At 50.3% G+C, this 13702-nt stretch overlaps 1 protein-coding gene across 1 annotated transcript; it reads right to left on the bottom strand.

Annotated features, from left to right (window-relative positions):
* Nucleotides 1–2172: 2172 nt before the first annotated feature.
* Nucleotides 2173–8049, bottom strand: LOC119272481 (ABC transporter I family member 11, chloroplastic-like). Its single transcript, XM_037553962.1, has 9 exons — nucleotides 8026–8049; nucleotides 3784–3863; nucleotides 3655–3706; nucleotides 3448–3581; nucleotides 3212–3326; nucleotides 3021–3107; nucleotides 2881–2929; nucleotides 2543–2627; nucleotides 2173–2423 (listed from the first exon to the last, which is right to left on the bottom strand). The coding sequence occupies exons 1-9, from the start codon at nucleotides 8047–8049 to the stop codon at nucleotides 2345–2347; spliced, it is 705 nt and encodes a 234-aa protein (XP_037409859.1). The 3' UTR covers nucleotides 2173–2344.
* Nucleotides 8050–13702: the final 5653 nt, after the last annotated feature.

Raw genomic sequence — 13702 nt, forward strand, 5'->3', positions numbered from 1 at the left:
TCGTCGATCGAAGCATCACCAAACGCCGCTTGATCCTCGCCGCACTGGTTGCCTGAGCTCGTCAGTTCATTGCAATGCTCGTCGTTCGCAGCATGTGGGTGCAAAACTATCATGTGCATCATCGGCTCGCTCCGTAGGTTCTCCTATCGCCGATTGAAGCTCTTTTTTTTAATCTATGGTTCAAGTTTTTGTGTCAATGTAGTAGCTTTTTTGGTTGCGCAGTGGCCTGTTTGAAGCTTTTCTGTAAACGGTTGCAACTTTTCTGGTTGAGCAGTGATTGATTGAAGTTTTCTGCCTCGTCAGTTGAAGCTTTTTCTGTCAATGGTTGCAACACTGCAAGCGGTGGTAATAACATTGCCTTCGTCGGTCACGCGCCATCGCTCGGGTTGGTTGCAAGCAAAAGGATCCTATAGTCCTAGCATGTCAAGTCTCTGTTCCAGCACCCGCCCAACACTCTTGCAGCATGTTCCCCCGGCGCATTTGCATCTCGTGTGTGGCAGAGCTGAGGACTGCGTGTGAGGGAGAGGAATAAGGAGGCACTGGGTGTGGCCGTTTCTCCGCCCCGCGATGGTTCGCCCTAGTAGCAGGTGGCAGTGGTTGGTCTGCAGCAGCAGCACCCCAATTCGCCCGACGGGTTGCGATGGTGAGGGAAGAGAAGGCGAGCAACACGTCCTAAAAAGGTAGAAGAAAGGAGTGTTGCTTATGTATAAGAAACAAGAGGTGGGGTAGGGCATGGAATAAAACAAAGGGGGCGCATGATGGTGGGATCTGACATCGCTCGAGTGACCGACGCAAGCCGTGATCAGTCAGCCAGGAGGAATCATTAGCATCAATAAATTGTGAAACCTACCCCGCCATAAAATAATAGTATATGTTTCCAATGCCAATAAAAAGTAACACATCCGATGGTATTTAACATCGATAAAATGGCCAAATAAAACATACGCCAACCAGAAATATCACAAGTACTGTTGCGCCTTGGGTCGTCGACAGAAGTCTTGGTGGGGAAAACCTCGGCGCGCCAAGTGATTCGATGTGCAACACCTCTAATATTTATTTGTGTCTAATATTGGCAAGACAAACCTCTCACCAAGCGGAATATATTTTCCAGTATTTTGGGTGTGAATGATGAACAATAAATGCGGGGAGAAATATTTGCAACATGTCATATGGTTCTCCCTATTTTTTGTAGTATTTTCAAAGGGGTTTTCCCTAGTATACCGGGCATACGAGTGAACTATTAAGCCATGAAAAAATGACTTGCAATCGTGCAATATCCATGGTTTCTTACAACTTGTTTACCTATATTTTTCACTTGAGAAAATCAAACGATGCATGGTTTATTGCAATGAATCAAGTGGTTTAAAATACACATGATCTTTGGGGGAACTCACATATCACAAGCACTCAGCATTCTTGCAATTTATCAAGTGCTTTAAAATACAAATGATCTTTGGGGAGCTTGCATTTCACAAGCACTCAGGCTTCATACGCATATCCTCACCAGTCACCAAATATTTTCCTAGATTTGGAGGCAAACGGCGCACACGCCTCCAACTTACTCTGGTGGGGGGGGGGGATGACCACGAGAATAACACATGAAAGGAGTGAACACAACATAGAGAGGGGTTGCTCGATACTCCTTGTGTTCGCACATGTGGCGGTGAAAGGAGCTTCGTAGCCAAATCAAGAGGATGGCCAAGTCGTTGAACCAGAAGGTGTAGACGTAAGAGGCCGGAGCACGAGAACGGTGACATTTTCTAGCTTTTTCCGCCAATTTTCCCCAATGTTTCCTATTCCTAAGACACACATGAAAGCTCTATGGTTCCTAGCTACGTCTTCTTCTTCCATTTTGGCTTTTCATTTTTTGACACAGCTGCTACGTACCATATCAGTAGACCACTTTCTCTCCTTGGTGCTTTGCTTTGGCTGCTAGCACCTCACTATTGTATACTAGTTGATGAACCAATAGTGTGTAGCGAAGACTCAAACATGGGTGGTATATAAAGAGAGCAAAAGGTGCATTCATGGTTGAGGAGATGCGCGTCGAGAGGTGCATTTCATTTGGTCAGACTCTTCAAGATACTTAACTGAGAGCGCTTCTGTGTTTGTGCACATGAACAGAGCATATGTGAAATAACATCATGCTATTATTGACAAAAATCCGGTAGGTGTGGAGTCACTCTCAATAGATTTTGCAACTTGCCTTGTACCATTACAAACATTACATTAGGATCCCTAGCTAGCTATGAGCCTGTTCACTGCAACAACAAATGGGTCAGCATTCCAGCTGCACACACACAAAAAAAACGTTATCAATTTTCCGAGGAATAAAAATGTTAAACTATACAGGTAAAGGTTCCTCCTTCAAAACACCCCCCATTTCCATTCTCCATGACCGGTCTACCAGCGGGTATAGTTCTCTGCAAAATGTTTTTAATCAGATATTTTGACAGCCTCAGTTAAGCATTGTGTTCAACAGTGGCTCCGATGGCGCACGGCTATACAAAAGTATCGTGTTCTATGGTGAGTACTAAATTACCTTAGGTCATGACTTACAACCAGTATGGTGTGGTCTTTCTTTAGGTCCCTCAGGAGATTCATAACATCAGCCCGAGCTTTCCAATCTGATGATGATGATACAAATTTAGTAACCACATCTAAGAGAGCATATACTATTTAAAAGAAAAATTATTTGAAACCACACAATATTCCTAGCAAGTCTGGGCTGTGGCACAAAGATGACAGGATGCACAAGCAGAATTATATTAAACAACTGCTCTCGCTGATGTGCATTTAGATGGGTTCACAAATGGCTCAATACAAGGGGAAGAAAATAATCTACAGATATTAGTTTGATATGGATATTCAAGTACATACCAAGTCCAGCGAGGGGCTCATCAAGCAACAATAAATCAGGAGTTTGAACCTAGAAAATAAGAAGATAAAGGCAAAATATTATCCATCTTCACTTCTAAAAACAGAACGATCCACCAGTCCTAAAATAATGAAAACATTACCAGTTGAATTGCCAAAGCAAGTCGCCGCTTAAATCCACCACTGAGAGACTGTGGATCCTTATCCAATGAAATGGCACTTTGACCAACCTAGCGTTAAACAAATTATCTTCGGAAATCAATTGTGTGTGGTCTCAAACTACAAATTCACTCCGCAACGCAACAAAATGGTATGTACGAGAGATAATCATTACAGAGTTAATGGCATTCTGAAGTTTTAAAGTGAGTTCCTCCCTCAAAGGAATGTCTGCCTTTTGCCTTGGCCATCCAAAAGTAACTTCTTCAAGTATAGTATCTGATAAGAAGTACCTACAGGTTTAAAATATCTTATTTTGCAGTGAAACTTCTCAAGCACTCACAAAAAGCATAAGCATTCATGCTAATATGTAAAAAAAACTTATTAGTGAATGTAGTAATTCAATGTTTAAACCTCTCAGGAAACTGAAATATAATACCAACTCTTTCAGGAGCTAACACTTCCGACAGACCCATTGGATTTCCACTATCATCATACTTCTGAATGCAAATTGAACCAGAGGTAGGTTCTGATAGACCGGCCAAAAGCTGAGAAATCAAACTATCACCTTAAGATGAAAGATGCAGAGTTAAACATGTCATGCAGCATTTCAATGCAAACATGTAAAAGTGTGGTATTTCCACTCCCACTCCGTCCAAATATCAAACCAAAACTGCATGAATTAGTTGTCTCGTCAATACAAAAGGCATCCAAGAAACACAACTATTACAATATAAAACGCATGCTTACCTTTTCTCCCGGAGAGAGAGACTAGTTTGATTCAATAAGTTTCGCTCAGTTCGAGGAGGTCGGTAGCTGACTTTTCTAACCTAAACAAGTGAAATTCAATATACGTCCATGTAATGTAAATGCAAACCATGGTTGCACGGATGTTATACAACGTACGGTATATCTGACAGTAGCAGTTCCCCAAACAATGGACTATTTGTTTAACATATTTGAGTTACAAACAACTTGTATTCAATCACCAATATTTATTATCGACATCAAAATTTTAATCCAGCTATTATGTATGTCTCCTATTAAAATCCCAATAGGCAAGGACGAAAGTACTACATGTGCATCATATACAATAACACTGAAGGACATAACAAAACAACAATTCAGGATACTTAACTACTGGATTATACCGATTGCAGAGTGCTACCTAGCTTTTGTGTGATAAGATGCTAAGATCCTGGGCTTGAAGACCCGTATAAAGATTTAGACAGAAGAAACGTAATGAAATCCAGATTTTCAACAAAAACTAGGGCCAGAGTTGAGGGAGATTCCTCAGTTTGGTGATTACTGAGAGTTAAACAAGTGAACTCACACATCACAAACAACCTATCAGATCTAAGAGTAATGAATCTTACCCGCTGACAAATGTTCGCCAACTTTATCAACATTAACACTACAACTAATTTGTTTCTCTAGATTAAATATAAAAAAATTGTCCAGACAGAACTAGGAAAAAATCCTCATACCACAAAAGAGGCGCAAGAAAAAAAATCACCTCCAACTGGGAGTACCCAGCTCAGACCCGTTCTGCCCGACATCTCCAAGAAAACCTCCTGGAAACCATCAAGGGACGCAAAGGATAAGAGCGAAAAAAGATGAGAGCACATACGGTTCAAGGATAAGAATGGCATGCCTTGTCATCTTAGCCGGACAAGATGAAATCGCAGGAGGGAAAGCGACATGGGAGAGCATAGTTTCTAAGTGGTGGGGAGCTTCAGGAAGTGGGACTCGAACAGACGAGGGACTGGAAAGTGCAGAAGTATGGTCAGATGGAAACTGATGTGCAGCAAAGTGAAACAAATGCCTCAGTTTCAATTCAAGAGAACAATGTCTCACAAAAAAGATCAAGAGGAGGAAGATTGCAATTCATCTAGTAGCAGTTCAGCTATAAGCCCAATGTTGTCAATGGCATGATAAAGTAACAGTTTTGTACATTCACATCCTATAGAGACGAGATGATAAAGCTAGAGTTGATGCTTAGAATCAACTTCCTCGTGAAACTTCCGGCAATGGAGGCAGCAACTTCAGTATTGTCTACACTCTACAATACTAGAGAAGCTACTGTACTTCAAACAAAAGCCTTAAACTTAGTTGTGGTTTCTTCACATTTCGTAACTAAGAAGGGTGCTATGTCAGGCTGCTAAGTTCAGTTTTATAACTAAGAATGACACTGCAACTGCAAAGCCGACAAAACTACCTAGAATAGTGCACTAACATAGCGCACATTGGTGCTGCTCAGTTCCAGATTACAGAAAATCCACCGCATCTGCATTGAACAGCGGCCAGACGTGCCAGCTCCTGGTGTGCAGCTTGAGAAATTTCTCACCAGCGAGTCAGAAAACGCAGACTTCAGACGGACTGGGATGCTGAGGTACCAATCCTGGCCGCCAATGGAGCAGGGAGGAGATGCGGGCGTCGAGCGCAGCCGTCCTACTGCCACGATGGGGAGGGCGTCGGCCCGCACCAGCTCGGCGTCGACCAAGGAGATCGAGGGGGCGTTGGACATCGCAGTCCTGTTGCCTCGATGGCCGGCCTGATGTCGACCAGGGAGAGATAGCAGAGGAGACGGGTGAAAGAAAAAACAATGAATTACGGAATCAGTTGATCTATACCGTCTGTTTTTAATTCGATGCCTACCACAATAGTTTGCAAATTTTCGCTGAATGCGTGTTTTCACTGGATACTTCATTTATGATGACGGGGGCCATAATAAGTATACAAAATTTAGCAACCGTTCACATGACGACACCCTTTTTTTAGGGACATGATGACCCCTTTTAGTTTGCGGAGGGGTCGGCAAGGGAGACGGGTTCCTTGCCGGTGTTCCGGGCAGTGGCTGGTTTGGAGTGGTGCGATTGTCGGTGAAAACCGTGTCGACCTCGGTCATGGCAGACGATGGCAGCGTCTTGGGCGTCGTCTCCTTGTTGAAGGCATCGCCGATTACAATCGTCGTCACCTTGTTCCATTTGCTTCGGGGGAAACCCTAGATTTGGATTCCCGGATCGGATGATGAGGTGGCCTTCGGGGCCACCCTCCCTCTTGGGGGCATCATTTTGGAGCAGGTGCTGGCGGGAGAGAGGACAAGAGGAGTGGTGTTGTGTCTACCGCAATGACGACGACGAGTCTCGCCGGCATGGCGCGGCGGAGCCTCGGCCACGAACGCGTCTTGATGGGCGCGAGCAGGTGGTGGAGCTGTCTAGCATCGTCATGGCGTCAATGGCAGTATGGCCTGCAATATGAGTGCGTTGATCGCTTCTGAAGATGGGGACGGCGGAAGATGGTGGCGGTGGGTCCAGAGCATGTGCGTTGCGGGTCAGCCAGATCGGGTGGTGCTCTCGTCCCGATGCGGGGCAGCTGCGTGAGGTTACTGAATTAGATAATGCGTGTTCATGTGGTTCAGGCACAATATGAAGAGTGCAGATGTTGCAACTTTATTCGCCAGATAAGTGGCTTTGGGTTGATCCATGTAGTCATACTCTGTTGAATAATAATAAAGGTGGTTGATCGATGCAGAGGCCAGGGGTAATTCTCCTTTTTGAAAAAAAGTTTGTCGAGGGAAGCACTTTGTCTAAAGGATGCCTTGCAATTAGTAGTGGGACCATGATGGAGCCCCCCGCGCTCGCTGGCTCTGGCGACGCGCCCGTCGCCCCGGCGGCGCCGCCTCCTGCGCCGGCCTCGCCCCTCGCCTCGTCCGCTGCCAGCGAGCCGACGTCCCTCTCACTCGCCCCTCCGCCGTCGCCTCCGGCCACCCCCCCGCGGATCTCCTGGGCTGATCTCGCGGACGAAGCCGACGCCGCCGCGGGGCGCCCCGTCGCCTGCCGCGACCGCCTCCTTCCGCGCCCCCCCGGCCACTCACCTCTGCTCCCCCCTGCCGGCGGCCCGACTCCCAGGGGTGGGAGTCTGGCCCCCCGCGGGCCCGGGCGGCGGTCCCAGCGGTCTCCGAGCGCGCGGTCGGCGAGTTCGCCCAAAGGCACCTCCTTGGGGCATCAGGCCTCCCCCCGGCGGCGGTGGACTAGTGGCTGGGGCGTCACCGACCGTGCTGACCGCGGGGCGGCGCGCGCCTCCTGGCGCCCCCGTGCTCCGGCTGCCGCGTCTCTCCCCTCTACTCCGACCGCCCTGTCGCTGGCGCCGGCTCCCGCCCTCCTCGGCCTCGTCACTCGTCGGTCCCCCTTCCGGCCATTCATCGCCGCCTTTGGGGCGGCCTCTGCACCGTCCCCGGCTCGCTGTCGCACCGGCTCCTGGCCGCATCGCCCTTCCCCGGCTCTGGCGGCGACCGCCGCGGCGGCGCCTGGGGAAACCCTCGTGCCCCGGCTGGTTGCCCCGCCTGCCCTCCGCGGATGAGCGCCCCGCCTGCCCGCCGCGGTTTCGGTTTGAGCCCTATTGGCTCAACCAAGCTGGCTTTCGTGATGCGGTCTCGGCTCGGTGGGAGCTTGCCCGCGCCTCCCCTCATCGCGCCATGTCCGCCGTTGATTCGTGGCACTTCTGCGCCAAGCTTGCTCCCCAATTCATGAAGGGTTGGGGGGCCAACCTTGGCCGGGACCTCCGTGAGCGTAAGAAGTCGCTCCTGCTGGCTATTCAAGCCCTGAATGCTAGGGCTGACTCCTCGGGGCTCTCTCCGGATGAGTGGATGCTGAGATATGATCTTGAGGATCAACTTTCCACCATTTATACCGACAAGGAGGCCTATTGGCGGGCGCGCGGTACCCAGCGGTGGGTACTCCGCGGGGATGCGAACACCGCTTATTTCCAGGCGATCGGGAATGGCCGCCGTCGTAGAAACTCCATCCACTGCCTTTGGGAGGATGACGCCCCCCTCGTCCGGCCTGCGGCCATTCGGGTCCATGTCGACGGCTTTTACAAAGCCCTCTTTACCCCCACCCCTCGGGGTGGGGCTAGTCTCGCCCCTGATATTTGGAGGGGGGCCCAGTTGGTGCCCGGCGTAGCTAACGAGGCCCTAGTTGCCCCCTTCACCGAGGAGGAGGTGCTCGCTGCCATTAAAGGCATGAACCCCGCCTCGGCCCCGGGCCCTGATGGCCTGCCGGTTGCTTTCTTTAAGACTTTCTGGCAGGTGATCAAACCGGAGGTCATGGCTCTGTTCGAGGAGTTCTATTCAGGGGCCATGGACCTGGGACGCCTGAACTATGGGATCATTACCCTCATTCCCAAGGTTCCCGGCGCCTCGGATATCCGTCAGTTCCGTCCCATCACTGTGATCAATGTGATTTTTTGGATTCTGGCTAAAGGGTACGCCAATAGGGTGACCCTGCTGGCTGACTCGATCACTCACCCGAACCAATCGGCCTTCATTCAAGGCCGGTTTATTCTTGATGGCGTGTTGGTCTTCCATGAAGTCCTCCACGAGGTCCGGGTGAAGCATCTTCGGGCTGTATTCCTGAAGCTCGACTTCCACAAAGCGTATGATACTGTCCATTGGCCCTTCCTTCGGGAAGTACTGTTACTTAAGGGATTTGATGACCGCTGGGTGACCCGCGTGATGCAATTAGTCTCTTGTGGGCGGACGGCCGTGAACATTAATGGCGAGATTGGGCCCTACTTCCCCACCCTATGTGGGGTCCGTCAGGGAGACCCGTTCTCGCCGTTTCTGTTCAACATGGTGGTCGACGCTCTGGCCGCCATCCTGGATAAGGCTAAGGGGGCGGGTCATATCCACGGCATTGTCCCCCACCTAGCTGGAGGGGGTGGGGTCTCCCTTCTGCAATACACAGACGACACCATAATAATGGTAGAAGGTTCAAATCAGGACGTGGCTAACCTGAAGTTCCTCCTCCTTTGCTTCCAGCAGCTGTCGGGCCTTACGATCAACTTCGACAAGAGCGAGGTGATGGTCCTTGGCTACCCTCAGCCGGAGGCCCAATCTATTGCTGATCGCTTGAACTGTAGGCTAGGGTCCTTCCCCACGACCTACCTGGGGATCCCCATTAGTGACTCACGCCTCACCGTGGCGGACCTCCGTCCTACGGTGACCCGTATGCAACACCGTGTCGAACCTTGGAAAGGGCGTTGGCTATCAAAGGCCGCTTGGGTGATCCTCATCAACTCCTCACTCGCCAGCCTCCTTTGGTTCCTCATGAGCTTTTACAGCCTTCATGAAACGCTGCACATGGAAATAGCCAAATACCAATCCAGGTTCTATTGGGCTGGCGACGATGACAGGCAGAAGTACCACATGGTGAGTTGGCCGGACATCTGTAAACCAAAAGACCAGGGGGGTCTTGGGATTCTGTCCTCCCGCCGCATGAACATCGCCCTCCTGACTCGGTGGCTGTGGCGCATCGCCAATGGGGACGGAGGCCTGTGGCTCACCATCATCCATAGCAAATATCTTCGTGGTCAGCCCCTAGCTTTCTGTCAACGGTCGGGCGGATCCCAGTTCTGGCAGGCCGTCGTGCAGTTGCTCCCCGTGCTTCATATCGGCACGTCCATCTCGGTTGGAACTGGGTCCGCGACCCTGTTCTGGTTCGATCGGTGGCTCGGTGACGCCCCTCTGGCCGCCCGCTTTCCTGCTCTCTTCGCCATTGCTGTTGACCCTCGGGTCTCCGTTGAGACGGCCCTTATTGACTTAGGGCGCCTCGCATTCCGTCGCCCTTTCGGGCCCCTTGAAGTGACCGCCTGGGATTCTCTACTCCAGGACATCGCCCTTCTCCCGATGTGCGTTACTGACGCCCCAGACGCCATCTCGTGGCGCCTAGAGGCCTCCAGTCGTTTCTCTACGAGATCCCTCTATGCGGCCATCGCGCCTTCGCTCGCCCCCGAGCCCTTTGGGCTCATTTGGGACATCCGGTTGCCTCTGAAGATTCGGATCTTCCTTTGGCAGTGGATTCGTGGCCGCCTCCCCTCGGGTGTCGAAGTCCTCAAGCGCAACGAACCCGGAGATGGGCTCTGCCCTCTGTGCGGCACCGCGGAGGATGCTAACCACATCTTCTTCACGTGCCATGCGGCACAGTTTCTCTGGTCCTGCTTCCGTGAGACGGTTGGTGGACAATGGTGCAACTCCAACTTCCCCGACCTCCTTGCGGAAATCCACAACTCCCCTCCCCGCCACCGCCACATTCGCTGGCTCTGCGTTGGAGTTCTCGCATGGACGCTTTGGACCGTTCGCAATAAGCTCGTCATCCAGAAAATTCCTCTTCGTCGCGCTACTAACGCCATTTTTAAAATGTGTGGGTACTTGCAGCTTTGGCGGCCGCTTAGCCGCCCTCAGGACCGGGACGTCATCAACACCCTCCTCGCCGACCTTCGATCGCTCGCCTTCCGCCTGGCGCCTCCGCTTCCGCCGCCACCGCCGGAGCCCGACTAGATGATGTCGTTCCTTTTTGTGTTTGGGCTTGTTGAGCTGTGCCCTCAGCATGAACCCTTTATTTGTGTGTGGTCCTGCTTTGTGCCCCTGTTGGGTGTAGACCTGTGTGTGAGTGTGTGAACCTTTGTACTGTTGGCTTGGGCAAGTGCTTTATATATAAAGCGGGGCGAAGGCCTTTTTCGGTAAAGGATGCCTTGATCCCTTTTATCTATTGTATGAACTCTCATGGTGGAAAGGCGGTATGGTCCAATGGAGCGAGAGGGAGAAGGAACGGTCATGCTTCTGAATGCAAATTGAACCAGAGGTAGGTTCTGATAGACCGGCCAAAAGCCAAGAAATCATGCTATCATCTTAAGATGAAAGGTACAGAGTATAACATGTCATGCAACATTTTAAATATTTAATGCAAACCTATAAAATAGTGGTCTTTTCACTCCCACTCTGTCCAAATATCAGACCAAAACTGCATGAATTAGTTGTCTCATCAATACAATGCATTCAAGAAACACAACTCTTCCAATATAAAACGTGTGCTTGCCTTTTCTCCTGGAGAGAGAGACTAGTTTGATTCAATAAGTTTTGCTCAGTTCCAAGAAATCGGTAGCTTACTTTTCTAACCTAACAGAAGTGAAGTGAAGTTCAATATACGTCCATGTAATGTGAAGACAACCCATGATTCCATAAAAGTTATACAACCTACGGTATATCTGACAGTAGCAGTTCCCCGAACAATGGCTTATTTGTTGAACATATGAGTTGGGAATGGTGGGCGGATTGGGTCAAGCAAACAATTCAATAAGAGAAGAATAGCTTATGGCTTAGAAATGATGAGCATTCATATGAAATCCATGGCTTGATTCTTAAGGTGATCCTGCACCCGATACATACTGTTTTTTTTTGAAACGCGGTCCCTTAGGGCCTGATTCATTAAAAAAATGTCGAAGAGAGGTACCTAGTTAATTAATGGAAAATCGGGCGAAAACCATCACAACATGCCTGCAAAAACAAGGCACACAGGGCGACCTGGCAACCCACACAAGAACGCACACACGCCGTCAAAGAGAAAACCACGAACAAGCGTCGAGGCCTGCGTCGGTCAATGCCAAACAGTCCACCGCACACGCCGACGACCAGGCAGCTCCGACTCTGTCGACGAGCATTGTAGGGGGGAAGCGTTGGGCCTGCATCGAGCCGGCACCGGAGCCGACCACCCGTCCCGTGTCATCGTCACCGCGGAAGCACCTCCTCTACAGCTCCGACTTCAGGAAGACAAATGAGGCACAGCAACCCCTCGAACACACCGGATGAGACCGACTACCAAAGTTCAGCAGCCGCCCAACTTCGCTCAAAGCCGCCATCATTGCCAGAGACATACTTTTGAAAGCCATTGTTTTACCAACCGGAGCCATGAAACTTTCAACCAAATAGGAGGGACCCGGAAGAAGAGACAAATGACAACTATCTCTAGAGACAAATGACATCTTCAACCTGTAGCTAGAGCCATTCACTTTCATCTTTCATGTGTATGGATGGTAGGCTTTTGGTGCCTGACCGCGAAGAAAATATTTTGTGAAACGGAGGCAAAAGATTTGCCTGATATATTAAATGAGGAGGAGAAAGAGTTTGTTACAACACAGTGCCCAGAAACGGCATGGCAATTACTCTCGCAATAAGAAAGACCCTAATTTTTTCGCCCCGGCTTTAACCCAAAGGTTAGACTCTTCGATCACATTGTTTAGCAAAACATGCGGAGGGGCGCTCTTGTGTCTAAACACCCTTGAATTACTCTCATTCCAGATCATCATGAAACCAACATGGTTATCGAAGCCTTCGCTTTTTGGTTGGCGGTGCCCTCGGTACTCAAACTCGCCCACCATTCCTTGATGGAGTTGTACAAGTGCCATGCGGACGTGTCCACGTCATGGATGCAGAGCTTCTAAATCACCATGTTCCAGAGCCTGAGGGTGAAGCGGCATCTGAAGAATAGATGGGGACCGCATTCCTGCACCCCTCTGCACAAGGGACAAGGGCCACAGTTTGGCCAGCCTCGCCTCTGCAATCTGTCTGCAGTCCAGATCCTATCTTGAAGCGCGAGCCAAGCAAAGAACTTGACTTTCGGAGGGGCCCAAACCTTCCAAACCATTTGGTCCATGGGGGAGAGGACCAAGCCCAAAAACTGCGCCCTGTACACGGAGGCCGTGGAGTAGTTCTCGGAAGCCGTGTGCTTCCAAAGGATGTCATCGTCGGCAAGCTCATCAAGGTGGACCTCTTGGAGCAGCGTCCATAGGGTGAAGAATTGTGAAACATGCTCAATGGAGGCCGGTGTAGGTGACCTGATTTTGAGAATCCACGCGCTCTCCTTGAGAGCCTCCCGCACCTTCCAGCGCTTCCGCGAGGAAGCCTCATAAATGAGCGGAGCGATGTCCCTGGGCTTGCGGCCTAGAAGCCAAGGAGAGTCCCAAAAAGGTGTCCGCGCACCATTGCTAACCGTGATGGTGGTACATGCGTAGAAAAAATTTAGGTAATCCTCATCACACGGGTTCCCACCTCCAACCCACAACTTTGTGGGCTCCTTCCACTCATACCAAGGCCACCACAGATGCAAGGCCCGCGCGAACTTGAAGGTGTTTAGGACCCCAAGCCCACCATAGTCAAGCGGCCTACTGACAGTGTCCCAATTGACCTTGTACTTTGCCCCAGTTGTCTTATCCGGTCCCGACCAAAGGAATGCCCACTCGAGTTTGTCAATGTTTTGCAGGATGGTGGTTTGTATGACAAGTGGCATGATGAAGTAGATGACTTGGGAAGCGAGAACCGACTTGATGAGTGCCGCGCGTCCAATGGTGGTGCTGTTTTGGCCCTCATATGCTTTCAATCTACTTGCCACTTTATCCACTAAGAATTGAAGATCAGCAAGCTTCAGCCTCCAAATTGATAGCGGTAGCCCCAAATAACGCAGCGGAAAGGCATCCCTAACAGCCGGCAGCCCATGGGTTATGCGGTCCAAGTCGAGGTTGCCATATCTAATGGGCACCATTGAGCTCTTATGGAAGTTAGTGCACAGACCGGTGACGTCCCCGAACCCCCTCAGAATGGCCGCCAGGTTGTCCACATCTCTTTTGATGGGCGCAACAAACACAGCCGCATCGTCCGCGTAAAGAGAGGTACGCACGATGACCCCTCTCCCACGGATCTTGTGCAGAAGGCCTTTCCTAGTTGTCGTGTCGAGGATTTGCTTCAAAGGGTCGATGGCAATGACAAAAAAGGAGAGGAGAGATGGGGTCCCCCTGCCGAAGCCCTTGGCCATGCTTGATGGGAGAGCCAGATACC

Source organism: Triticum dicoccoides, chromosome 3A (genome assembly GCF_002162155.2).
Source record: "Triticum dicoccoides isolate Atlit2015 ecotype Zavitan chromosome 3A, WEW_v2.0, whole genome shotgun sequence".
NCBI classification, from domain to species: domain Eukaryota; kingdom Viridiplantae; phylum Streptophyta; class Magnoliopsida; order Poales; family Poaceae; genus Triticum; species Triticum dicoccoides.

Bases quoted from the DNA above. Each gene is read 5' to 3' on its own strand.
- LOC119272481 (XM_037553962.1), bottom strand. From the start codon at position 8,049: ATGGCAGCGAGCACCTCCTCCTCG. The intron at 3,864-8,025 runs GTGAAGGGGGCA...TCACTTGTTTAG, and splicing joins CAGCGAGCACCTCCTCCTCG to GTTAGAAAAGTCAGCTACCG. The intron at 3,707-3,783 runs GTAAGCATGCGT...TAATTCATGCAG, and splicing joins CTCTCTCTCCGGGAGAAAAG to TTTTGGTTTGATATTTGGAC.